Genomic DNA, 27513 nt, shown 5'->3' on the forward strand with positions numbered 1-27513 from the left:
CGCAGGTCTCCGTTACGGTTCTTATCGAGTATTCGTAACACGTTTTAGTTCGGTTGCACCCGACGGACTTCCTATTACGGCTGATTCTTCGTATTGCGCGTCAGATCGTTCAGAAATTTTGGACCGAGCTTCATCGCTATTCTGAGAAACGGAGAAGTGTCAAATTGAAACGGCAGTTTTGTTCACCGGCAATAATGAAACATTCCTATAAAAATTAACGATTGAGAGATCCTTGATTGATCTTTTAACCCCTTGACTTGCAATATCGTGTCAGACTCGCGACGAAAATTTTAAACTGAATTTGAGAAACCCAAGTATTATTTATTTTTTTAAAATATAAATTAAGTATTACTTTTCTATTATCAATCGTTAACTTTTGCAGTAAACGTAGACATAGAATAAATATCCAAAGTTTTTCTTTTCCTAATAAATTACACTGTGGAACAAATTTTAACCTATTTTGCTTTTTACAATAACCACTAGGTGATCCTTATAGAGTTCCTTACGCTAAATACAAATCCGAAAACCAAATTGCTGGGTCACGTCCAGTTTTCGAAAAAACAGGTTTTTTGTAAAAATGGTCGAATATTTCAGAGAATCAAGTGTTACGTGAAAAATAAACACGATAGGCAGTTAAAATTTGTCGTAGAAAATAGAGGAGACTTGTTCGAATATGTAGCTATAAAAATTTTGAATTTTGCTTATCATTAAATGTTTGTAAACGATGATCAAATTTTAAAAAGGGGTAGATGCGCGTACTTTGTATGCACTTCTGTTACATTTCTACGAAAAGTGGGTTGGCTAGTACGAATTTGCTGTGCACCGTTGGATTCTACAGACATTTCTGAAGAGGAACCCCCCCGCGGGAAGTGTGAGAACGGTTTTTCTTTCGGACAGGTCAAGAAAATGCCGTGAAGAGCGCGTGCACGCAACTTTGGCGCCACACAGTCATCGCTCACCGGCCACAGCTATGCAGGGCCGTGACCACGCGCTGTATAGACCTGGACCCCGGTCACTTCTTATATGTATATATAATGTTTAATTGTTTTATAAATTTTCATAATAGTTATGAGAAAGTTTTTCACGATCGTTCTGTTTTAAATAATTTGATGTTTAATATAATAATTTAATATAATATAATATAAAGGAAAAACATCATTGTAATCGGTTTTTTACATGGTACATCTAATGATATTCTGAATTCAAATAGAGTATTAAATTTGACGTAAAAAACTATTACACAAAATAGGATCTACAATGGATGTTTGCTGAAGTATTTTTAAGTTAACACTAAAACTACTGAGTATACCCGAATATTCATTACAGTTTCAGTAAACTTAATTCATTTTCAAAAACATTTCAGATATCTATTACCTCCAAGATATTAGTAATCGAAAGATAATACAATTTATACCGGCAATCTTGACTGATTCGATAGTTTTAGTGTTAATCATCGTAATAATATTACTCGTATATGTGTATTCACATATTAAACAGCGAATTATTTAAAACGGAACGATCGTGAAAAAATTTCTCATAACTATTATGAAAATTTATAAAACAATCACACATTATGTATACATATAAGAAGTGAGCGGGGTCACGCGCATCTACCCTTTTTTAAACATTGATCATCGTTTACAAACATTTAATGATACGCAAAATTCAAAATTTTTATAGCTACATATTCGAACAAGTCTCCTCTATTTTCTACGACAAATTTTAACTGCCTGTCATGTTTAGTTTTCACGTAACACTTGATTCTCTGAAATATTCGACTGTTTTTACAGAAACCCTGTTTTTTCGAAAACTGGACGTGACCCAGCAATTTGGTTTTCGGATTCGTATTTAGGGTAAGGAATTCTATAAAAATCATCTAGTGGTTATTGTAAAAAGCAAAATAGGTTAAAATTTATTCCACAGTGTTATTAACGATAAAATAGTTGTATCGATTATAGTTCAGAAATAAATCATAGGACAAGGGGTTAATGATGGTAACAATTATAATCGTGGACCAACGAGTCCTTTTGTAAAATGAGATATAATAATTTTCTGAGACGGCGATATAAAAGAAGATTGTATAAAAGGTTCCGTTAAAAATAACCGTTAAAAATAGTCTTCCAAGTATCCATAATCATTGTTACCATTTTTAACCCTTTGCACTCGGAAGTTCTTCACTAGAAATACTTGAACATTTTCTAATGAGATAAAGATGTTTTGTGAAATTAACTCGACGAGAAATCACATACATCGAGAAACAAAGTTATTTTATATAAATATTTCTCAAATTGATACATTATACAAAGTATAATATTAAATATCAAACTTTATAGTTTTATATAGAGTGCAAAGGGTTAATAAATAATTTATTTCGGTTGAGAGGAAAAATACTCTACCAAGAATACAATAGCTCGATTAGATAACTTGATAAAAGATCCAAGATAACGACATTTATGCTCGAAGAGATCGAATGATTCATTTCTAGCCAATACTCACGGTATGAGAGACAATCGTCGTTGACTCGACCGACGGCAACGACCTTTACCATCGGGTGAATACCCAGATCTGCACCTCTTTCGCATCAGTTTAGCCGAGTTTCCTTGGGAAGATAGTTCCGAGTGTTGCCCTCCACTGTTGTAGTATGGAAGCATGTTCCTAGTTTTCACGTTCTCGCTGATATTGTCGCCTGTTTTCTCCGTTGTCGACTCGTTAGACTTTTCACTGCCCATTGCTGACGTACTTTCAGTGGAGTTCAAAACCGGAGATACACTGGACAAGGATGACGTAGAATTCTGATCAGAATCGGCCAATTCCACAGTGTCAGGCTCGACTGTGGTGTCCGAAGACGGTGAACTTGTCTCCGAAGCCGGCGTAGGTTTGACCGGTACTTCACTGGGTTTTACCGTGAAATCGGGGTAATCATAAAAGTAGTCGTAGTCCTGTAATTCATTGACAAAATGATTACTAGTATTATATACGTACAAACATTCGAATATAAACATAGAAACTATGAAAGAGAAAATCAATGAAACTAAGAAAAATCTTCTATCTTCGAGAACTAACGGGATCGTTTATCGGACATCAACAGTTCAGAAGAATCTACATAAAACTACCACACCCACCATATTCTCCAGATCTGGTACTTTTAGATTACTTGTTCCAATCTCTACAAAATTGTTTAAACGACGCAAAACCTTAACTTCAAATGAGGACATAAAAAATAACTTGGATCAGTTTTACGCCAGCAAAGATCAGAAGTTTCATGAGCGTGAAATCATGCTGCCAGAAAGATGGCAAAAGGTATTAAACCAGAATGGAGAATATATAATTCAATGAAATATGTATACACTATAAGAAAATCGCGTTTCATGTTCAAAAGAAACGAAATTACTTTCCGAACAATCGATATTACGACCCATCGTTCCTGCCCTCCCCTTAACGGCAGCGACCCGAACGACACGGTCACTCGCGTGGTCTCGAGCAAGAAGAGAAAAGGGAATGCCAACGAATAGATTTCGTTATCGCGTTATCAGTTGTTATCGGAACGCTCCCCGGTCACGAGGTGCGTCGACGATGGGCAGTAATTACCGTGTAATCGTCAAGCAACTCCTTATCCAGCAGTGCAAGGACATGCACGTCTTTCAGGTGGACCTGGACGTTCAGATCGCCGGTCTGACGTTGATCGTAGGTCGCCGGCGCAGTGAGGCCAGCCGAGGTGTGATAAATCAGCACGAGAAAGCCATAAAGCGGTAGCATGATGACAGTCCGAACTCCTTCCTTGGAAAAATGTTTGAGGATTGTCGACAGGACACAGACTGACCGGCTAAGAGGTGGCGCGCCAACGATGATCTTCCTTGATATAGTGGTCAGTACGCCGGGAAACCGGTATTCTTTGTCGTTGAACGGTCATGAGAGCCTCAAGCTCGCGGCTGCCCGGACATTGGCCCCTTCGATATACATGAACGCGTGTACGCGTTCCGTAATGTTAACCGGTTCTGATTTCAATGGTGGAACTCCCGACCCTGACACGAGGATAATTCGGATGAACCCCGATAGATAAAGAATAAATTGTTCGACACCATTATCCTTGGTCTAACAGTATACGGAGAAGAATTAGGCGTGATTTCGTGAAGATGTAATTTTTATTTAACCCTTACGCGAATAACCGTATATCCATTTACAACTTGCGTTTAACCCTTTGCGAAAGAATGTCGGCGTTTTGCTGAGATCAGACTTCCATGTTTGGAATACCAAGTTGCGAACGAATGATTTAACACGTTGGATCCTATGGGAGTCACCGGTGACAACCAAATCGAATAACTATAATTTATTTGATTATAGGATGATTATTTGGAAACTTTTCTGTATTAGTAGTGATACTACTTAATGTAGTGATACTCAACAAGATAAACTTGCAATAATAATAACGCATTTCAATTATATAATTTGATATTAGATTATTTATTTTGTATATTTTTCTCAGCGAAATCGCGTGGCACTTGGTGTGATAAGTATTCGAACAACAAGAAATCAGTTTCCTTATTCTCTATTTAATTTAACAGAATCTGCAAAAGGTTTTGTATAGTTTCAACAATCTTCGAAAGATACAAAGCCTTCAACATATGAAGCTAAATTATATATCAATTGCTTAATTAAAAAGAAAACTACGTGCTGGTCTCTTGCTGTTCGACTAATTAGATCATTTCTCCACAACTTGGTTTTCCAAATTTGAATATTTCATCTCACCGAAATGCCGACATCCGTCCGCCAAAGGTTAAAAATGTTTTATACTACCGTAAAATAATCGTCGAACTACTTTGGATCGTTATTCTCTGAAGAATTTTACATCGATCTATATATAAATTTCAGAATGGATCAATCCTAAGAATCCGTGAAAAGTATTAATTGCTCATATTAGGTTTAAAAATTTAGGATCCCCTAAAATGTAGGTGTGTACTTTAACACTATTTCTACCGAAGGTGTGGAAGGACACCTTTTGAAATCTTAACTTAAAATTATTTCCTCAGTCTAATCAGTTTTCCTCAATTGAATTTTGGACATTTCCTATAGTCAATTTTATAATCGTTATTGGAAAAGTCGAAAAGACAATCCAGAATATACGACTAATCTTGGAAAATGATTTTAGGTTAAAATTTCAAAAGGTGGCTTTCGAGACCCTTTCGGTAGAAATACATAGTGTTAACACGTTGACTGCCACGGTGGTCACCGGTGACCGGCGCTTCCAAATTGCTTAAAAACAATTACAATAAGAAAATTGATATTGAATCAAAGTATTTAGTAACACGAGAAGCTAGATAGTAGTGTAATATGAATACTGTAATACCAAAACATTATTGATTATATTTAATATTTAATACTATTAATACAGTTATTATACTTAATACTATTTTCTTCTAAATATTATATTTAATAATATTTTATTAAATATTAATTATATTTAACACTATTTTCCTCTGTTATAAAGGAATAAATCTTACTGTAACGAAACGCTCGAAATTCTCATGGCAGTCAACGCGTTTATGTCACTAATGACATTAACCGTTCATAGCATACTGTATATGGAGCTACAAATATAACTGATATGAGTAAAGTGCCAAAAGGATTGCTATATATATTTTAGATTGATATTATTGACTGCTCAACTATTCCAATCTCCTCCTCTCCTGTCTCTTCTTAGACTCTCTGTCGTGGCATTATATTCATTATTTCATCATCAATTTGACAATTCAAATTATATATTTCAGTAACAAGGTACAAATATTTTTTTCAGTTTCGAATATACGTGTTACAAAATGATTTTATTTGTAGGATTTTTTCATATCACACTTTGATCCAAGATTTTTCAAAGAATTTTAACTTTAAGTAATGTGAAAAATCAAAAGGAAAATAAAGCAAATCTTTTCCGCCAAAAGGGTACACGCAGATAAATACGTCGTTCATTGGAGAAAGTCATGGAAAATCAAGATCGCGGTGAACGTGTTGAAGAGTGAAAATCACGGGAGTAACAACTAAACAGTTGTAATAGTAATGATGTGCAAAAACGAAATGCGCCGTGAAGATTTCTTCGAGATCGCCGTTACGAAACCGCTTAGAATAATTATGTTTGACCAGGACTGTTATGCTTTCCACGAACCATTGACATATCTATGATTTCAGCAAATAGAAATGATCGATTACGCAAATATGGTGTCTGAAATGTTTTGACGGAAGATTTTTTCTTCTGTGTTCTATCTTTCGAGAGGGGAAAAAAAAGAAAGAGGAACATCATTTGCGGAAGCGGCTGTATCCAACTATCGATGTAACGAATCCCCAAACAGAGCGACGATGACATTAACGATGGCTCGGTGAAATGTCATGTGCCGTGTATGCGCGCGACTAAGGAAGTTTACTGTGTCGTTTTCCTAATTCAGTGCTCGGTACTGTAGCCGAAACGTATCCGACGCATAATTTTCGTCCGTCGCAGAAAAGGTTTCGCGTTATTGCCTTTGAAATATCACCTCCAAGTACGATTGTTGCATCGCGTCGCTTATCATGTTTCCTTCTGGCGTAAACAATGTTTCCATTTTTTAAGAAGTCTGGTAAATATCTAATTCGCTTAGCCTTAATTCATTGTTATTTAACGTGAACGAAATTTCGTTTTGGTTGTGTCGGACCTAACCTGTATACGAAAATATTTATTTCTCTATTCTATCGGAAGTTCTGGACTTGGATTCTTTTTTCAAAATATTGAAATCATTAAATGGAAGGAAGATTTTTTAATGTTTCTGTACTCCGCTGATTTCTATCGCGGGATTAGTCTCATAGAATAGTTGTTTATTTCAGGGCAGAAAGATAGGCCCAGATCTTTGCAAACTTCTCCAACTAAACCAACAAGTTCTGGGAACTTATTTGGAGATGTATTTAACGGAGATTCATCTGTTCAAACACCAACAGGTGTATTGTGCAGCCTTGAGGAGGAAGAGGAAGACGAAATGTTCAATGGAGAAACAAGAGACATGTCATCCTTTAGCTCCCAACTTTCAAAGACGCTTCCACAAATCCTTGCGGACAAAGGTGCTCTTGGTTACTTCATTCAATTTATGGAGACAAAAAACTGTATAGAGCTTATTAAATTTTGGCTGGAAGTGGAATGCTTATGCAGTTCGTTTAATATATTAGAAACTCAGAAGAAAAATGTTCAACCATCGAATTGTACAGAGAATGCTAATAGACTATCTAATTCAATGGATAACAATAAGAATTTTCATTGTCAAGTGGCACAGAATAATGATAATGAAACCGATGATACATTGTTCAATGAATATGTAAATAATAATGGTAGGAAATCAAATTGTAACAACATGCCAAAGATTAGTCAAAATATAAACAGAAGTGGACAATCAAAACATAATTGCAAGAGACGTGACATGACAAGGCAAGATGCGTTAAGAATTTATAAGAAGTATATTGTTAAAGATACTCTGGGCATAAATCAAATTCCTGAAGATATTAAGACGGAGATGGAGAAAGCTCTGACTTGTGAAAATATTGAGTCTATGTTGTGGTGCCTATCAGCTGTTCAAGACATTGTATACAATATATTAGAAAATGAGTGAGTATAGAGTTAGAAGTGTATAAAAATTTTTGCTGAACGATCACGTAATTCAAATTTAAATATTCTCTCTTTCAGGCACATTAATGACTTTTTGAGAAGTGAATTTAACTGCAAACATCAGATTGATGTTCTTACAAGTGGCAACGTACAATTAACAGATATATTGTACAATGAAACTGCATTCTTTTATTTTATGGAGGTAGAGTTTCTATTGCACATTTCTTTATATTTTGTACTTTCATAATGGATCGAAATATATTTCAGTTCATGGAACTCGAAAATAAACGCGAGTTATTAGACTTTTGGATGTCTGCTATCAATTACAAACAAAACTTGTTGGAAAAAAAGGATGCAGCGAATCCTGAGGAAGCCCAAACTGATGCACTGATCATTTATGACAAGTATTTTAGTCTCCAAGCGACGATGTCGCTTGGTTTCAGTGATATAATTCGCTTTCAAGTAGAGCAAAATATTTGTCATGAAGATGGGGAGGGACCACGACCAGACTGTTTTGATAAGCCTTGTAAAATTGTATATAATCTTTTAAATAAGGTACAAGTAAATCCTGATATTACTCAAAACATTACAGTTCTTTTCTGATTGATATTAAAGACTAATAAAACACTGATAAAGCTTTAACAACTCAACATTGAGATAACATTGTACTTTTTCCAGCATTATCTACCTACCTTCTTATCATCGCAGCTATATTACAAATACTTGTCAGAGTTGATCAATACTATACAGAGTAGTTCATGCTCGAGTTTACACCCTAGAATAAAAAGAGCAGGTTTGCATGCCTTTACTATACAGTTTACTTATTTTTATTACATATAAAATGATGTAACATAATTATTTCTGATAATTTTAGGTTCAGATTGTAGTAGCGAAGTGAGTTCCATTAGTATTAATATGCAAGGTTCCCTGCAGGCAGGGAATGAAGGAAGATCGGGTAACAACAAAAAAAACATCAGCAGTGGTATGAACATCGACACTAGACAACTTTATGATCCTGATTCCTTATGGAAACGTAATAAATATAGGTAATTGGGATATTAAAATCTTTTTTAATGAACATTTTAATTGATATCTTATTCAACTTATAGTTTAAGCGTCGGTTATATCGATGCCTTAGGAAGGTTTATAACTGAAATAGAACCAGATCCTCAAAGAAAATGTGGTAAGTGGTTTTTGGAAATCATGTTGACAATTTAAGTCGAATGGAAATAGTAGTAATAGACGAAATAATTTTAGAATCACGATTAACACGTGCTGTGAAAAGGCTTGTAAATATGGAGCAAGACAAGGTGAGCTTCATAACACATTTATTCTATCGATCAAAAGTTTGAGATTATTTATAGCATTCAAATGTTTCTATATACAGATGTATACATAAACTACAATATATATTCAGAAATATAAGTTTCCTTTGCATGAAGTAGTCCCAAGCTTTTAAGCGATAATACATCTACAACATAAGTTCGAATCTTTTCTGAAGATTAAATAATTACTAATTAAAGTAATAATTTTAATAAAGAACCTATTTTGCAGAAGTACCATTAAATGCATGATTTAATTGAACGTTTTGAATACTTGCTTTGAAACTATAACGAATGAATATAATTAGGCTAAAGAAGAATTAGCATGGAAGATCGCCGAGATGATCGTTCGTGAAATAACATCATTGACCCTAGGAGCATCGAATTTTTCATCCTGATGGCAGACACTGCATTGGACATCGATTTCTTTCTTTGTATGATATACTTCACCCTTTAAATTCTTGAAGGTAAATACCTTGTTTAATATAATTTCTTAATTGCATATACTTTGCTAAAGTGCCAAATCGAACGAGATAAATAATATTTTATTACATTTAAGAAGAAAATTTAGGGAACATAATTACGTTCATGTTTGTCAATTTTCGCAATTTTTTATTGCCACTATATTTTGCGTATATTATATGGCGCAAACGATCCGTGCATTTAAAGTAGAATCTATTGTAAAATTATAATTATGATTAACATAGAATTAATAAGTAAAAAATATTGATTTTTTGCACTTAAAAAATTAATCCTTTGTTGCAAGATCATTGTGATATCGTTATCGGATCTTTTACACTCCTGCATAATAAATTATCAAATTTATCATCCTATTTTCCTTTTTAAACAAGTAAACTAGTTTATGAACTTGCTAATAGTAGTAAAAGAATGTTTAGTATTACTCTTGACATGCTCTTGAATTTATGAAAAATGTAGTGACGATTTGTAAAAACGAGGACGATAATTTTATACATATTTTTTACTTTCATGAGATTACTAAAATATCCATTTTTCTTGTAAGATATGCGCTGTTTTTTTGAATGATATTAAGATTATAGTAAGGTGGACAAAGCATGATGCTTTGTATTTAATCATTGTGCTAATTTTTTAAACAGTTGACTGCCAAGTATTGTTACAGTTTATTGAGTTCTATGCATATAGTGTTTTTCATTAAAATAAAAGAAAGACTAAGAATATGTGAATGACAAAATTTAGGATATATCGCTAAGAGATGTGATTGGAATGTAGTGTATATATGGTTGAAAATGTTATGAACAAAGTAGACTTTGGGTTATAAATGGAACAATTTAATTTATAATGGAACAGATTTCATAAATTATCAGTAACTGTAAGCCACAAATTTAAGCCCTCTATGTTCTGTATTGCAGTAGTAAAAAAGAATGATTACATTTTACTAACAAATGATTTGACCTTGAAAGTAAATTCTTCCAGGTAACCCTTATGTTAGACATCAACTTGGCAGTATTTACCCTAATTTACTGTATGTAGAGTATGTAAGCGATGTAAAAAGAAGCGTGAACATTCATTTCGTTATTATACAGTCACAGAATCTTTATATATTATTAGTCTTATAAAGTTAGTACTAATAGATCAAATAACTTAGCTTTACTCAAAGATTATTTTATTAAAATTCAATCTATTTTTAACACTGATATTAGAAGAAGAAAAAAAGTGGATGATAACATTTTAGAATAACGATTTAGATTTAAATGTGTAAGATATGAGACATAGTCCAAGATTAATGTTAAATTATTGGTCAATAATCTCCAATGGTGCACATTTTTTCTTTCGCGAAAACAAGCGAACGATAAAAGTATTGGGTTGAATTATAAATAATTTTTGTTTTTCTTTTTTTAGTTTATTCTAATCTAATACTCGCGATATAATGAATATTTATGTATTTTTATAATTATTTGAGAAATTTTCTTTGTATCTGTCAGAAGTTATTTATAACTCAGTTCAATAGTTTGATCTTCGTTATTTTCATTTAGCAGGTCTGCACAGTAATTGATTCATTTGTACAGATTAAAACCTTTTCTACACTGTGTATTTCTTTGTTACGCTTCGTATTCAGAATTAAATCATCGTCGTATTTACATAGAATTTTTGGTGCTAACACAGAAGAGATCACTGCTCGAAAAATTAGTTGACATTATTTGTAAAAACAAGATGTGTGATGTCGTGGGTAATGTGAAAATCTACGAACACTTGTTACTAGTAATGTACATAAAAACTTTTTTTATTAAAGTCAGAGATCTTGTACGAATAAAAGTCTGTTAATTAAAAAAAGAAAAAAACAAACAACAAAAAAAAACAAGAGAACAGATCGAGATATGTGTTTCAAGATTCTACATGCACTATTTTCTGAGATACACATATTTTTTAGAGGTGCTCCTTATTAACCATAACAAAGTGACTGTCGTAACGATAAATTTTTAAATTGTGATGTCCGTTATATTTATATATTATATATATTCATGCAAATCTGAGTGCTTCAAGTTGAATAGTTTGTAATTTATAAACAGCCTAAGAAACACTAGATGTACAAAACAAAAGAAAGCTAAATTGATTAAACAATAGTATTGTATATACTTGTTCTCCTTACATGTGTAGAAAATAAAGCCTCTTGTATATATAACAAGTAACAAATCTGCTTATCAAAGAAAAGTACTTTACATTACAAAAAAAAATATTTTTTCCAGTAAAGCTTTATATTGTACAATAATTCCTGAAGGAATCTATTCAGAGAATACTTTTCTGGGAAACTATTAATACTCCTTATGTTTATAAAATTACTTTTTAAAAAATTCATTGTGTTACACATACAATTCCTATATTTACAAATTTTCTATCCAGGTTATGCCACTATGTTTTATTAGTAAAAATAAGAAAATAGCGTTTCATATATTAATATCTTATTAATAAATATTCAGAAATATCAATAACCTTGATCTTAACATGATACAGGAGAAGAATAACTGGGCAATGATAATTTTATATGTGTGAATTAGTTTCATGTCGACGTTGATACATGTAACATTTGTTGTGTTTGAATTATTATTGATTCCTTATTTCAGTATTGTTTTCTTGTTTCTACTAATACAACATTTTGGCAAATCTTCATCAGAAAATCTCAAAATATTTTGTATATTTAGCGTTATCCTTGTCAAATTTCTTTATATTGCAAGATGACGATTGAGCATATTACAAACATATAACTCCGTTTAAAAATAATATATAAGGCACTCCGTAAATTCAATTTATCACAGTTTTCAAAACGAAGAAGAACCGTTTATGCTCGTGTGAGGAGGGCATCCGAATTTTGGATCCAGTAATGGTGAAGATTCAGTTAATCGTACACCAGTGTCTGTTTTTGTTATCTGACTTATATTAAAGCTGCCTAACTTTTGGCAGCATTCTAACCGAAACTTTTCTCTTTTGCCCCATCGCTTATATACGAGTGCGTTGAAAAACGCTTGTAAAGGATTTGTAACAGCCTGTAAATTAAAAGTTTCTTAATTAAATTTAAATATTAATACTGTAAGATATACATACCATTATATACCACAGAGTTATAATGGTTTTAATTGGCAATTGGAACCATAAAGTCCATAATAAGATACCATTGATCAAATTTGGCAACCAGCACACATAATATACTACATTAGTCAACGCAAACTTAAGCCTTATTGTTTGCACCAATTTTCTTTCCCTGCCTGTTATTTGAGCCAGACTGCAAGTAACTGCAGTTTGGAGATCTCGCGTCGACGCAAAATATAGTACAGGATTAACAATCATAACTACCGCTAATAATACATAGGTAGCGCAATAATTTGGTAATATACGTAGTATGGCAGTGGATAAAGAGGTCAGATTGTGGCAGCTAAAAAAATATATTAAAATTTATTATGTGGAAAAAGCATTGTAATATTTTTAATTGAACAGGTGGACTAACTTTGCATCTGGTATATATAAAATTGCCAAACCAAATGTTGTAAGAATTGCTGGACATATCCACGCAAATGCATGGTAACATGTTGGATGTCCGGATCTATCGCCAAGCAATAACTTCATATCTATGGCATAGCATAATGTCCAGATCCATGTTGCCATATAAAAATATTGTGTCCAAGCCTATAAATGCAATATAATAAATATAATGTAAAGATTAATTATAATAGGAAAGAAATTAATCTCTTAATAATAATGACCGATGAAAGTGCACAGAAAACGACACTGGAAGTATCATCCTCCATTGGCATTATAGATTTGAAGTTCATCCAAAGTGCTGATCTTATGAATACACCTAAAAAGAAATACAATCAATTTTATGATTTGGTAATTATTATTTATGAGTAATACATGAAACTGATTCTTCAAATATTGTAATGAATATTATTATTTTAATAACATTGAACTTCTCTTTTAAATTTATTTATTATGGTATAAGTATATGATTACAAGACGGAGATTATTATTACAAGAAGTAATGGGGACATACCTAACGAAGCTAAAAGGTCAGCAATCGCAAGCCATATAATAATCTCTCGTCCTCTGGAGGAAGAGAAATTTTGCCATCGGTGAGGCAGATTAGATTCTTCTTTTGGTATTATCTAGGACAGAACTGTCTTAGCCTATTGAAGGAAGAAAAGAACACTTTTTTCTTACCTGATATACTGCACCCAGGATTCCTACCATGGATGAGAGCATGCATACAGTATTGTATATATCCGTGTTGAATTCTTGCATAACTACAATAGCCATATCTGTTCTATTTGAGTGATGACAGCAGAACGTTTGTATTGTTGGATCAGCCATATTATGTTTAATTTTGATTTCTTGAACATTGATTCAAGGGATGATAAGAAAAAAAACTATCGGTGATAAGATAATTTAATACTTAATTCGTAGACTGTTTAATGTCGTAGGTTTAGGGCATGTAAATCGGAGACACGAATTCACCATCGACGGAATTGCATCTTTCTACGATTCTTGCAACATATTAATAAGGTCCCATTCATTTTTATCTCAAAGCGAAGCCGTATGCGGCTTCCGGCGCATCCGTCTTGACGCCATACCTAATTTTTCACTCTTTAATCTGTTTTCTTGTACTTATCTTTCATTGGTAATATAAACTTCTTACAACTGATTATCCAACTTTGAAGCTACTAATCAATTCATATTGAATACTTGCCCGTAGATGGCGCCACTAGTTACTGTGTCTGTCCTTTTTGCACATATATACACCTGTCCATATCTTACTCATTACGAGGTAGGGAAAACACTCGATTTTGCCTTATACCTCACTATCGCATTTACGGCTGCTTTCCCATACACATAATGCTGCTCCTTGCTATCTGCAACCGGTGTCACACAGATGTAAGTTCGCTCTTATTATTATGACAAAAATTTTAATTATATCAGAGTGTGTAAATAGTAGTTTCAACATTTATTATGACAAACATGTTATAAATTTGTATATATTACAAAAGATTAAAAATTGATTATGTTTTCAAATAACTCGTAACGAGTTATTAATTGACTAATTCTGGAGGTTTATTTTGTAATAGAAAGATAAATATGCAAAATCATGGTAGAGAAAAAGAAAAAACTAAGAAAGAAATCTTTTAATGGAAATATGAAATGTACACGTAATATTTACATTGTCGTGTACTATTTTATGATGAAACTTATCTTTTCATTAATTATAAAGCCAGTTACGATTTCAAAGCATAATTTAATGTACATACTAAATTGTCACTGAAAATGTATTTATATATTTATTATGACTTCGATGAACAGTTAATGCTTATATACATATATATCATATAGTCGTATACTATTCTTCTACTTCCCCTTTATTCAATTTATTTTTTAGAATATCTAGGTATCTTGGAGCTCTTGCTTCTGGGTATTTTTCGAAAAGGAAACTACGCAGTTCACCATATTCAGCTCTTAATCTAAGTCTCACGTCGTCTTGACCTCGTTGTCGTTCCGCCTTACGTAAATGACGTACGTAATTGGGATGATTTGAAAAAGGTGATGGGCGAGGTTTCTTCCTTAAAACTATCTTTCCATTCATTACGTATTGTTTGAAATCTATAATTTCGTTTTTTGTGAGCTCTGATTTCGTTCTTGGTTTTTCTGGTGAAGCAAGTATTTTAGGGTAATAACCATTCTCTCTTCTTAATTCAACTAAATGCAATCGTTTTTCGTCTGCCATTCGTTGGTACGGTTTCTAAACATATAATCATTTTTTAGACATTATCTTATTAATTAATAGTGGCAACAATATGGAATTACCTCTATAAATCCATACCTGTTTTAACAAACCTACGAGGAAAGCCTTTATTATATGTTGAGGATTTGTGCATCCCTCAACTTTAGCATACATATCCTTTATACCCAATGCTTCGCAAATTACTCTAATAATACGGTGAGATATAATTCCAGAGCCCTGAGGCATCTGTCTAACAAATATTTTTGTTCTCCCAAACTGTGTAAAAAAATCATTAAGCACTGAAACAAAGCAATAATTTAAATTTTACCTACTTTGTAACTAATAAGAATTAAAATAAAATATTATTTACCTGTATGATCATTATATCTTTGAAAATACATTAATTTTTGTGCAGCTCTGTTTTTAGCTCTTATAACGCACGGTTTAAAATTTTTTCCCTTTACTGTTGCAAATCCAATGAGTCCATTTCTATTTCCAGTCAAGACTGTAACTGTATGCTTCTTTACACGGCCAAAATTATTGGTCATAATGTTTACAACTTTAAATCTTAATATCCAACTTTCGAAGCCTTCGAAACTTTCTATAATAATAAAAGTACAATAGCATCAACACATTTTTAATTATTATAATTTATAAAAAAATGCAGTATTAATAAATGTTATTATTAACCATCATCAACAGGGTCTGGAGGTCCAATCTTTCTGCCTGCTAGGCTTGCACTAGTCCAACCTCGTTCTAATATAGATACTTTTCTATATCTTTTACTAGTAACTTTACTGTGTGGTGCAGAGGATTTAATTTCTAGGCTATCAAGAATTGGGTGTTTTTCTTGTACATTCAATTTATTGCCAGTTAGAAGCGCACTATTTAACCCAGGAAAAACCATTCCAACCTTTCCTATACCAACTTTTTGTCCTTTATTCAGGTCTTTCATTTGGGGTATACCTTTTGCTCTACCTCGCCTTCTTCCAGCATTACTAACACTAGTAACTGATTTCCATAATGCTGCGGCTGGTCCTAATTTAAAGAAAAATGATTAAATCAACAAAAATTAATCCTCGTTAGATTCATAATTTTAAAATTGAAACGAGCATACATACTTTTGTTAAAGAAATTGGTGGTGTTTCTGGTATTTTGCATTACTGGAATACTTGATTTTAATAGACCATGAGGAGACACTGAAAATAATTTCACACTCGGATAAAATACATAAACAGTAACGGTTAAGTATTGATACAATTTTAAGGTTATGCAAATGAAACATATAGTAATCAAATTAATTTGTATAAGTATAATTGTTTCGTCGTACCATTGTAGTTAGCGTAGCATGTTTTTGTACAATTTGTGATTATTCCACAAATACGAATTAAATGACTTGTCATTTTAACGAAATATAAATGTTTGTCAATGAAGTTTATATCACGCACATTCGATGACGTAACTATACAAACATATATTTAAAACGCGTTGAAAGTGCATGAAATAATTCTAAAAGTGACTTGAAAATTTAGGTTAGTTAAGAATTATCTTTTAGGGTGTCTTAGGAAATATACACAATTTATATTTAAAATCATGTATTAATAACTTTAAAGCGTTAATATATATACTATATGATATAAATTCATAAAATACTTCTATGTAGTTTCGCGCGGTGGGAGCACGGAGAGTGAACGGTCTCCCCTTGCTTCCCAATTAAATAACGTCTTTGCCGGTTCCAGATAGAAAGAGGCAAACTATATATTACCACATTTACTATTTAGTCAACTTCGATCATTTTGCTCGATGTAGTTTTCCTATTCACCATTTTCTAGGCGTAGAGGACAGAGCAAAACCTTTGATTTTTTAAACAGTCGGTAATTCAGAACATATGACATCAAGTCCCATAAGCTTGCAATATCTATCCTTATACCTCGTCTGTGCTTGTGTGTTATCAGTAGCAGTATACTGAATCAACTTGACTTGCTTATCAATAGGCGGTGTTCCAAAATTGAGAAAATATCAAAAATTGAGAAATAGTTAACTTACATTAAATCACTTTTTAAATGAGTAAATACAAGGTGAAGGTATGATCGTTTTCTTTAATGTAATTTGTGAAATCATGTTTTCGATTTATCGTATAAATGTGTTATATAGTTGAATCAAATTTTTAAATCTTAATTTTACATTTTGCATGTGATATGTGACGTAATTGTTCGAAAAGGAATAGTAACATATATTTCTATACACCATAAATCACTCGAACTCTTTACGCGTTTAACAGGTGGTTAATAATTCTCTTCGATTTGGAATATTTATTTATTCGTATAAGTTTATGGAGTTGCTGTTTATAGATTGGAATAATTGGCGGTTCTGGATTGGATGATCCCCAAAATCAAATCCTTAATTGCCGAACAGTGATTACTCGAGAAGATGCCAAAAATGATTTTGGATTGCCTTCTAGCGATCTTTATCAGGGAAATATTAACGGTGTTGACGTTGTGTTATTATCAAGGTAATATTCTTCTTGCAAAAAGTAATGAAATATATTCTAAAGCATCACTGACACAATTGATATTTTTGATATTATCATTTTTTATTTAAAAGTTATTTTTATGAAAATATTTGAATTTCTTTCTATAATAATAATGATGATGATGATGATGATGATGATGACGACGATGATGATGATCATAATAATAATAATAATAATAATAACATACAATGATTATAATAGACATGGACCAGGTCATAAAATAAGTCCCACTGCAGTAAATTACCGTGCAAATATTGAAGCTTTACGATTAGCTGGATGTACTCACATACTTGCATCTGCAGCATGTGGTTCTTTACAAGAGTGTATACATAAAGGGCAGTTAGTTGTGCCAGACAGTTTTATAGATAGAACAATAAAGAGACATGTAACTCTTTATGATGGCACCTCATCTAAGTATGCAGGTGATTTGTGTTTTCTAAATGTATATTTTCATTTATAAGTTACACATTAACAGAAGTTGTACAATGCTTAATTACAGGTGTATGCCATATGCCAATGGAGCCAGCCTTTAGTTCAGAAATGTCGAAAATATTATTTGAAGCTGGTAAAGAACTAGAATACGATATTAGAAATGGAGGAACAGTAGCAGTTATAGAAGGACCACGTTTCTCCTCAAAAGCTGAAAGTAATGCTCTGCGTCTCTGGGGTGGAGACTTAGTTGGTATGACTACATGTCCAGAGGTAGGTTTTCAAACGGCATAAACTTAGTATTTAAAATAAATTTAACAGAAATAAGTATAAATAACTTTGTTTACTAGACTCTTGTAACAACATGATTTATTACGTGACACAGTATATATTATTTAAAACAATCATTAACTTAGGTATACCTAGCTAAAGAAGCAGGACTTTTATATGCAATTATTGCAATGGCAACAGATTATGATTGTTGGAAAAGTTGTGAAGAAACTGTTCACGCAGCTGATGTAGTAACATTGTTTAAACAAAATGTCAATAAAGTAACAAATCTGCTTGTAAGAGCAATTAAAATTATTGGAGAAAAGAATTGGGATAAAGAAATTGATGATTTACAGGTAAGATTTATCTGATACTGAAACAGTGTTGAGATACACAATTATATTGAATTGTATTTATTCTTTCAGGAACTATGTAGAAGTAGTAATGTTTCTACTTAATTCTTTTTTTCTAATACTGTCTATAACAATTGTCCACAACTTACGGTTTTGATTAAAAATTATAACTGACAAATTGAATTTTTATACTTTTAAATTAAAGGTTTTGGGAATTATATATATTATTGCATTCAATAAATAAAATAGTGACAATGAAACTTTGCTTTATTATTTAATATCATTTATTTATACAATTAATAAAAGCAAGTTGGTATATAGCTGTCTTTTGAAGCACCGATTGTAGCTAATTAGTAAAAGGAGAATTCTAAATAGAGGAAATAATTTTTCATAAATGGCTGTTATAGTAATAATAATTTATCCTACCTGGAACCCATTCTACTTTTAAAACGTATGTACAGATAAAACCTGGAAGTGTTAATGTAAACAATACACTTCAATACATGTTCATTAATTAAGGTATCATTTCAAGAGAAACAAAGACAAATAATACTTAAAGTAATATTGCATAATATACTTTCTATACACAAAGCATTTACAATACAACTTGCTCAATTATCCAATATTTAATGAAGTAATTTCACGTTGTCTCACTTCGTTTTTGTGCTGCCTTCAACTAATATTTAATATTTCAATTTGGTTTGTTATAATTATGTTTATACAACATTAAATCATTATTTTTTGGATAAATATTTGGTCTACTCCTGGAAGTGAACCGATAACAATTACAGTTACATGAAAATCAAAATAATGAACTTTTAAACACGCAAATCATATTTCACACAATTAAAAAGGTATATTTTGTACACACCTGTAGTTAAGTACCTGGAGTTATAGAAGTATGTTATGTAAATGAAAAGAAAATATTTAAAATATAGAAGAATGCTCATCTTTGATAATTAATAAACCTTATTGTCGACCATGTTTACATCGATGTTATAATACACATAGGGAAAGTAGTTATTTTGGCCAAAACCTAATCCAGCTATTTCCATGCTCTGTTTGAACATATCAATAAAAAAGATATTAATTAGTTTAAAACGTGTTTATACTGAAACGGAACTGTATGTATAATAATGTCGTAGTGCAACATACATCTTGATTTGCTTGTGTAGCAGCAGACGCTGTAGCGGAGAAATCCAGATGAGCATAATGTTGATTAAGAATTTCGCGTAATCGCCTTGCACATCTTCTGTGTGGATGCAACAGGATTGCTTGGAAATTCACAGGTAACCCGTACCTGTTATATTATTATTGTATTCAATATGCATTTAATTGAAAATGAATATTATCAGGTATTAAACGGAACATTACCTCAGAACAGATTCTACAAATACACGCAATGCTTTGACATGTATCCACGCACAATAACATTCGCTAAAATTGACTTTTAGCCAACGCACAAGGGGACCAAATTGTTTCTTTTTATCAGTTACCAGTTTTGTAATTTCATTTTTCCCTATAATACACTTTGATTAATTTTAAGATAACGATATCTTATGTAAAATTTTCTATTACAAAATACAGAAGTATAAAGAAGTATCTAAATTACATTATCTAATTAAGAAAATAAGTATTTGTATGAAAATACCTGCAGCTAATTCTTCTTCATTATAGGTAAAATCTCGAACAATGAATTTTTTCTCACGTGCATGCAACTTAAATTCTTCAATAACTTTCTTGAATAGGGTGATAGTGAATAAACCATATTCGCTATCCTCAGTAATAAGTTGTGTACTACGTGGAACTATCATAGCTGTTAATTTTTCATACCCATTGTACCAATCATGAAAACTTGCTCTAAAATATAAATGTAATGCATATATAAAACGATATAAGTAAATGTTAACAGTCCATAGATATATATTGTACGAAATGTAAGTGGATATACCTTGGCACAATTACAAGTAACGTAGTTAGATATTCACTATCCAAGATGAAATGTTCCTTTTTAACTAAATCAGCCAAATTCCTTGTCAATAAACTTCCTCTGTACAATAGTAATTATAAAGTAAAATTAAAAGCAATAATATGATAACTTAAAGTAACAACAAAATTAGTTAACAATAATATAACATTGAATTTTTTCAATAAATATACACTTACGTTTGTTTCTTTTCAAGATTTTGTAAACTTCCTTTTAAATTATTATATGTTGTAGATTTCGTTTTGAGATCTGCATCAATCTGACCCACTTGTTTACTGATAATATCAGCGATATTCCTCAGCGATTGTTTAATAGGATATTTTGCCATGTCCCACTGGAATCGAGTTATATATGACGGTAGATCACCTAGTAAATTTAAAATGTTAGAGTAATTGTCCCGTGGAGCAACATTATTCATTTTCTATAAAATATTCAAACAGAGCTTGCAAAATTTCGAACGCATGGAATCGTAAGTAACATGCAATGTTTAAATCACATGTAATACTAAGTGCTTAAATTGTGCTCTTAAATGCAGTATTGAATATATTATTAATGATTCGAAGAAATTTAGAAGCTGAAAATGACAAAGCTCTGTTGAATTGTAAAATATGTTGTACAAATGCATTTACAAACAATTTTTACAATAATGAGCTTAACTTACTTTTTTTTATTAAAATATAATTTATATTTATTAAAATACATTTCAATTTTTATGCTAGCCAATTGATTTTAATTTAAAAATGTATCAATTGCAAGTTTACAATTCATTTACATGCACATGTACAATATATTTGAGCATATGAATATGTAGTCTAATTAAACTAATCTTAATTGGATTAAAATTAAAACAATTCTCAGATTGATTTTGTGATAAGGAGAGTATTTGATAACAGTGAGATAACAGAGAAAGACTGTTTCTACTAAACTTATTTCTCTTGATTCTAGTACGCTCCTTACTAATTATTAGCATTACAAAAAGAAGCGAGACATTAAAAAAATATAGCATGCAAACAGTGTATAGAAGCATTTTATGTTGTCAATGCATTGTTTTTTTATTATGAGAATCATTTCATATAAATAAGCCTGTCTGCTTAATGGATAACATTCTTTTGTAAAAATGTCTTTGAATCTAACTCCTTTAACTCATCTATATAATATATATCTATATATATATATATATATATATATATATATATATATATATAAGTGTGTGTGTATATATATATATAGAAAAAGATTACTCGTAAATAACGTTTGAATGAATTAATTATCAGTAATGTTCTAGCTAATTTCTTGAAATATAGTATTAACTATTATTACAAAAGAATTATTATTAATTTGAAAAATTAGTATTTTCCAAAATAAATTAAATTTCATTCAAACAAAATTTATGATAACTCTGTAACCATTACAGTATAAACTTTGAAATACTAAAATAATGAATTCTTCATAAAGCTGTTGATTTATAGCTCTGTATGAATAACCACCCACGCTCTCACACACTTTCACATGCACGTATACGCATGTACATTTGATTCATTAAAATTATGAATGTAAATGAATACCATAGAATATAATGACGATAGATACTGTGTAATATGAATATTCAGTTTATTTTAAAAAATTATTTTTATCTTGTATGTATTAGTGACTTAAATGATACATTGTAACACGAGCAATTATAACATAAACATAGAGTATGCAGCTAAGCCAAAATATCTAAGCATTTCATGCCAACTGTTTATGAAGTACTTTATTAAAGTTGATCGGTAGGATGTATTCTGTGAAATAGGTAACTTGTAGTGTTGAAGGGTATTGAGCACCATACTGTCTGCAAAATCTATATCTGATCATGCGAAATAGTATTTTTATAAGTCCATGTACCGATCGATAAGTGTTTGAAAATTTCATTTTGTTAATTGTGTCTCATCTGTAAACTGTACTAGCGTCCATAATACATATGTTGTACATGTATTATAGTTTGTGCAGTATTGTCCTTCTATGAAAAATTATAAAATGTTATGGTTAAAAAGCAATTTGAAAGCTAGGTATGGGAAAAATGCTAAAAAATATACTGAAACGAAATAAAATTAAGAAACATAATGTTGCTATTTTGAAATCTTACAATTGTTCTTAAACCATTCCGCGGATAATATTTTGTACATAGAACGAATGTAAATTTATATCCAAATACGTATATTGTTCAAATTCTATACTTCAATTTTATTAATACTTTATTGAAATCACAGAGATAAATGAAAATAATATCGAAATAATTATATTTTAGGAACATAATATGTTGAAATATATTAATTGTTTTAAAAATTTGGTCAATAATCTCTAATAGATTCAAAATTTGTTTAAACATGTATCTTTTGAAAATCATATGTTAAAAGAACTATATAAACAGGAAAATCAAAGCGGAGTATGGTATAAGAAAATATAAAGAAATTATAAAGAAAAGCTTTTAAAAAGTAAAAAGAGGGGATTGAAAATTATTATGGTAATACGCTATGTGTTCATTCATTCGTCCACAGCATCTGGAACAATTGATTGAACAATATCCAAAAGTTTTAATTGAATGTGATCCCTTTATCATCGTCACAAGTGAACTTTAAGAAAACTAAAATTCAAAGAATTCCTTAATGTAATTTGTAGAGAACTTGTGAAACATTTATTCACAATGAGGACGCAGGAGTAAAAAGAACTAGCTAAGAACTTAAAACATACTAGAGCATTTCCCGAAAAACCAAATTTTCAGAATGTACGCACATTTGCTGCAATTAAAATGTGCTAGAAAGACGGGCAGCTGTCTTTGTTATCTTCCAATATTTTAATTCCTGCGTGCACAAGAAATTAAATGTTGCTGTAACATCATCGAGGAAATTATTGCGATACAACGTAAAAATATTTGATGTACTAGGGTACTTTATCTTTAATCGCAAGCTCAATAAACCAAGCCAAGTATCTTTTCTTTTGGTACTGTTTCACTTTGTGTACGCTGTAAGCATTGGAGAGAGATTGTCATGACTTTTGTAAAGTGTTCTCTTTTCTTTTCAATACATCATGAAAAAATATATATATATCTATATATCTATACATAGATATAGATATACATAAAGTATTTACAGATATATAAGATGTATACTTAGTCACTGATACAAAACAAGTTGTGTCTTTCAAACACTGCAAATTTAATCACAAAAGAGTGTGAAGAAGTTACTTACAGTGACGAAATGAAAAATAATATGTATAATAAGCAATGCTTTCTTATTTGACATAGCACATTAACATTGAAAGAAGACCTCAAATAATCTATTACATCAGAGGCAAGATTTGGCAGAAAATATTTCAGCGTTACAAACATTGCGTATGTAGTGCAGCTGTGCAAAATTGACACTGAAGGAAATGCGCACTAGGATCATAAAGATACTGTCATTAATACGATAACCGAATAGAATTGAATCACAAGTGATATGAGTTTGGAATCATATATTCTTTTTTCCTTTTCCTTGTTTTTTTCCCTAAGCAAAAAAGCTGCATGCGAAGATCCATTATTTTAGAAACTCAAATACCATGAAATGACAACCTCTCTCTCTTTCTTTCTCTCCTATATCTACCTCCAAAGGAGATAAGACAAGACAAGAATCGGTCGCTAAACGGGCGAGTCACGAGGTGCACAGGAGAAATGGGTAAGAACAAGTCTCGCAGCTATGTTCGGGGAAAAAGGTTCGACGGGTTGACCTGGCGGTGGTAGGACGGGTACCTGGATTGGGCAAACTGCCGCTATGGTCTTGGTCTTGGTCTTGGTCGCTGTTTTGGTCCGCATCGTCTTCGTCGTCGTCATAGCCGAGTGATTTGCGATTAGAGGTACATCGATCTGCTTTCTCAGTAGTCCGATGACGCGTCGTCGACTTCCATCTGGTCTCTCCTTCACTGCTACAGTTTGATGAAAGGGAGAGACTTGGACTTGTTGGGGTAGGACTAGGGATTGGTGTGGAAGAGGTTGAAGCGGCGCACCAATGCGCATGATAGCATGAATATACTGATAAAGGATCGTTCGATGGTCGGACATCACAGTTGCCTTGGGGACTGTGTGACGATGATTTCTTGTCGAAATCGGAAGGATGATTATGATGTTTATGACTATGATGATGCTCATGATGGTGATGACGCTGGTGATGATGCTGACCTAAACAGGCGGCTGGTTCTGGTTCGCATTTCTCCAATTCCTTCCACTGCTTATGGTGCTCCTTTGAAGTCTTGTGTGATGGGGTGACGGGGGTGTTTGGCGGGGTGTCCGGACCCCCTTCGGGGCTCGAGCTCTCCCCATCCATTGACGTTTGACCTATCCATTACAGCCCAGTCCCAATCTCCGCGCGACTTTTCTTACGTCTCGTTCAACTATTATTGCGTCCTACGCAAATGCCTAACGACAATGCTGTCGAAACTCAATCAAACTAACTCAAAGAAAAAGAAAAAGAAAAGAGAACATGGAGTATTTAGCGTATAAAAACGTCTACACCCTAACAAAGATTCGTTAATGCAGTGCGATAATTCGAAATTTGTTATACTCTCAGTGGAAATGATTCTTGTAATCCAACTCTAACGTTGCCGCCGATATTATTTCTAGAACTGTTTTCATTGTAGATAAGAAGTATATCAAAGTATTGGATCCTTTGTAGAAGACGATTAAGTTATACTTGAATGATTATAATAGTGAACATTATATATCTTATGAACTTGTTATTAAAGTATCCAGCTATAGTATTAATATTTGTACTGTGATATAAATTTTTCGTTAAATACTCCGATATAGCTAAAGCAAAAAGAAAATAAAACAGAATATCAGGAAAATAATATTAAAAAAATATAGAATTAAAAGGAACAGGAAGAAACTGAAAACTGTACGAGCAAATGATATGCAGAAATTGAAACTTAAATTGCAAATGATCGATAATGCCAAAAGGGAAAATAGTACATAATCAAACTAAACAGAAAAGAAAAGAATCCTTGTAACGGCTAATTGGAGCTTGGTGACCACAGTAACCCAAGCAACTCCTTGCGTCCTTTGTAAATTTCTGATATGACAAGTGTGGTCTGTACCTTCAGATTTCCATGTATAAGACTACTGAAATTTTTCTTCTATCTTAGCACGCAATACTGCATGTTTGTGTTTAAAACTTTTTTTGTAGCATTATACAATATCTTTGATGGTGCACATGTATGAGCATTTGTTAATAAAATAATAAGTAAGGTAGGGAAACAGGGTTAATGTGGTCCAAATTAAACAAAGCAAGCCAAGCAACACCACAAATATGAAAAATTATTCATAGTAAGTAATAAATGATATGACTTCTAAACCAATTAGAATAATAAGCATTCTACAGATATATAAATCATATGGCAGAATATGATGTGTACCATCATTTTATTGAATTTTCAAGTTTCCAATGTCTAAGCTACAAAAAAAAAAATTACTATATGAATTATTATAATCAAAATATTTACTGCAACTTATTTCTGTTTAAAATAATTAACAAGTGAATATTCTAATGCAACAAATTGTAAGTTTATAAAACTTATAAATTTTGTTACACCTTGAGTACATGTAATGACAGAAGAGGTTGAATTCAATTATTTCTAATGCTACATTCTATGTGCAAGTTGTCTCTTGTTTATAAAATTATGGTGCACATCATATTTATGAACGTTAGTTACTATGTGCTATAGCCACAAGTATTTTGCCTGTATATTATCCTTGGTCAAAAGATAAACAAAATACATCTGTTTAGACATTCTTGTAAAAAAAAAACAATGCTATTTCTATGTTATATTCAACATACACAGACAAAATTTTGTTTACATCTAACTGATCTATTAATGTAGGGTATTCAGGAGAATAAGGATCAAAGACTCTAAAATTGTGCTATTGTTATTTTCAATGAATAAATGAAAAATCTTAATAAATCAATTGATACATGTTTAAAAGATCATCATTAAAGAAAAAATTTTAAACAGTGTGTATGTTTTGTGTTGTGTATAGTATTCATTGATGTCTGCCAACCGATATTATGTTTCGTTATAACATCATACACAAAAAATCGATCGATACCTGTCTGCAAGGGTCCAAAAAAGTGATTCCTTTATTGATTAATTTATGAAATTTATATTTAGTACTTGCATTCAATAAAATATAATATATTTAATAAAAAAGATACAAAATAGTTTTGGACCCCTGAATATTTAAAAAATCTATCCTCTTTTACCAGAGAACAGATGTAAATATAAATTAAAGAGCAAATTCTAAAGTTACAAGCGCAACATTGTTGTACTCACTATTATTGGCCATTAGATTCTCTCGGAGTTTATATCTTTCACCTTCCAAGACCTCTCCCAAATATGTTGCAACTTTGCGGGTTACTTGTTCAACGTAGATATCAAGTTTCCCCAGATCATCAGACAAACCCACCAATTGATCCAACGTTCCAACTTTCAAATTTGGGATATGGAATTTATAGTTAATCGATAAAGAGTGTTGTTTGGATGTCAAATTGTTTAAAGTTTCCCATGTCTCGTGACATGTTTTGTCTCCCGGTGCGGATATCAACCAATATTCTGTCATTTTGAGGTAAATATCCTACAATTTCTGCAATAGAAGATTTTATAAAATAAAATACATTTCCCATCACAAATTATAATACATCAAATCTTTACCAATCAATTTCATAATTGTCTACATTTTCAATAACCATCTCCTTATACT

At 31.7% G+C, this 27513-nt stretch overlaps 6 protein-coding genes across 16 annotated transcripts in view; 2 read left to right on the top strand and 4 right to left on the bottom strand.

Moving 5' to 3' along the window:
- LOC116431709 (uncharacterized) lies at positions 1 to 3862 on the bottom strand. The gene is made up of 3 exons (XM_031987516.2): positions 3589 to 3862; positions 2497 to 2939; positions 1 to 141 (listed from the first exon to the last, which is right to left on the bottom strand). Exons 1-3 carry the CDS (start codon positions 3754 to 3756, stop codon positions 75 to 77), a joined length of 678 nt encoding a protein of 225 aa, XP_031843376.1. The 5' UTR covers positions 3757 to 3862; the 3' UTR covers positions 1 to 74.
- pkaap (A-kinase anchoring protein pkaap) lies at positions 3729 to 13047 on the top strand. Of its 5 annotated transcripts, XR_004235989.2 has the most exons (11): positions 5634 to 5772; positions 5830 to 6599; positions 6844 to 7612; positions 7691 to 7814; positions 7880 to 8167; positions 8291 to 8405; positions 8487 to 8658; positions 8722 to 8795; positions 8870 to 8922; positions 9243 to 9401; positions 12901 to 13047. XR_004235989.2 is itself a non-coding variant. In XM_031987498.2 (10 exons), exons 2-10 carry the CDS (start codon positions 6575 to 6577, stop codon positions 9330 to 9332), a joined length of 1599 nt encoding a protein of 532 aa, XP_031843358.1. In that variant the 5' UTR covers positions 5620 to 5772; positions 5830 to 6574; the 3' UTR covers positions 9333 to 11226. The 5 variants fall into 5 exon arrangements, 4 of the variants coding, with proteins under 4 accessions (XP_031843359.1, XP_031843358.1, XP_031843357.1 ...); XM_031987498.2 differs by lacking the exon at positions 12901 to 13047 and having other exon boundaries at positions 5620 to 5772; positions 6955 to 7612; positions 9243 to 11226; XM_031987497.2 differs by lacking the exon at positions 12901 to 13047 and having other exon boundaries at positions 5632 to 5772; positions 9167 to 9316.
- LOC116431705 (G-protein coupled receptor 143) lies at positions 11685 to 13773 on the bottom strand. Its single transcript, XM_031987508.2, has 6 exons — positions 13624 to 13773; positions 13457 to 13568; positions 13167 to 13261; positions 12911 to 13089; positions 12511 to 12838; positions 11685 to 12452 (listed from the first exon to the last, which is right to left on the bottom strand). The coding sequence occupies exons 1-6, from the start codon at positions 13771 to 13773 to the stop codon at positions 12228 to 12230; spliced, it is 1089 nt and encodes a 362-aa protein (XP_031843368.1). The 3' UTR covers positions 11685 to 12227.
- mRpS5 (mitochondrial ribosomal protein S5) lies at positions 13764 to 17085 on the bottom strand. Of its 2 annotated transcripts, none has more exons than XM_031987501.2 (6): positions 16941 to 17085; positions 16297 to 16374; positions 15866 to 16213; positions 15546 to 15776; positions 15275 to 15474; positions 13764 to 15193 (listed from the first exon to the last, which is right to left on the bottom strand). In XM_031987501.2, exons 2-6 carry the CDS (start codon positions 16334 to 16336, stop codon positions 14795 to 14797), a joined length of 1218 nt encoding a protein of 405 aa, XP_031843361.1. In that variant the 5' UTR covers positions 16337 to 16374; positions 16941 to 17085; the 3' UTR covers positions 13764 to 14794. The 2 variants fall into 2 exon arrangements, with proteins under 2 accessions (XP_031843361.1, XP_031843360.1); XM_031987500.2 differs by lacking the exon at positions 16941 to 17085 and adding an exon at positions 16506 to 16651.
- On the top strand, positions 14209 to 19020 carry LOC116431706 (S-methyl-5'-thioadenosine phosphorylase). Of its 3 annotated transcripts, none has more exons than XM_031987511.2 (7): positions 16559 to 16707; positions 17131 to 17259; positions 17527 to 17687; positions 17910 to 18130; positions 18208 to 18410; positions 18554 to 18763; positions 18833 to 19020. In XM_031987511.2, the coding sequence occupies exons 2-7, from the start codon at positions 17239 to 17241 to the stop codon at positions 18863 to 18865; spliced, it is 849 nt and encodes a 282-aa protein (XP_031843371.1). In that variant the 5' UTR covers positions 16559 to 16707; positions 17131 to 17238; the 3' UTR covers positions 18866 to 19020. The 3 variants fall into 3 exon arrangements, with proteins under 3 accessions (XP_031843369.1, XP_031843371.1, XP_031843372.1); XM_031987512.2 differs by lacking the exon at positions 16559 to 16707 and adding an exon at positions 16895 to 17045; XM_031987509.2 differs by lacking the exons at positions 16559 to 16707; positions 17131 to 17259 and adding an exon at positions 14209 to 14334.
- Vha44 (V-type proton ATPase subunit Vha44) overlaps positions 19010 to 27513 on the bottom strand; it is a 9562-nt gene continuing 1058 nt past the window's right edge. For 3 of the 4 annotated variants that reach the window (XM_031987502.2, XM_031987505.2, XM_031987504.2), the window contains exons 2-9: positions 27087 to 27396; positions 20927 to 21113; positions 20712 to 20810; positions 20412 to 20620; positions 20135 to 20279; positions 19916 to 20060; positions 19632 to 19818; positions 19010 to 19524 (exon numbers count right to left, since the gene is read on the bottom strand). In XM_031987502.2, the coding sequence (XP_031843362.1) occupies positions 19720 to 19818; positions 19916 to 20060; positions 20135 to 20279; positions 20412 to 20620; positions 20712 to 20810; positions 20927 to 21113; positions 27087 to 27372 (1170 nt within the window). In that variant the 5' untranslated portion in view covers positions 27373 to 27396 and the 3' untranslated portion in view covers positions 19010 to 19524; positions 19632 to 19719. Of the gene's footprint in view, positions 19525 to 19631; positions 19819 to 19915; positions 20061 to 20134; positions 20280 to 20411; positions 20621 to 20711; positions 20811 to 20926; positions 21114 to 24513; positions 25096 to 27086; positions 27397 to 27513 lie in introns of all 4 variants that reach the window. The other variant, XM_031987507.2, reaches the window with a different exon arrangement.

This window comes from Nomia melanderi, chromosome 8, assembly GCF_051020985.1.
Source record: "Nomia melanderi isolate GNS246 chromosome 8, iyNomMela1, whole genome shotgun sequence".
Classification (NCBI taxonomy): domain Eukaryota; kingdom Metazoa; phylum Arthropoda; class Insecta; order Hymenoptera; family Halictidae; genus Nomia; species Nomia melanderi.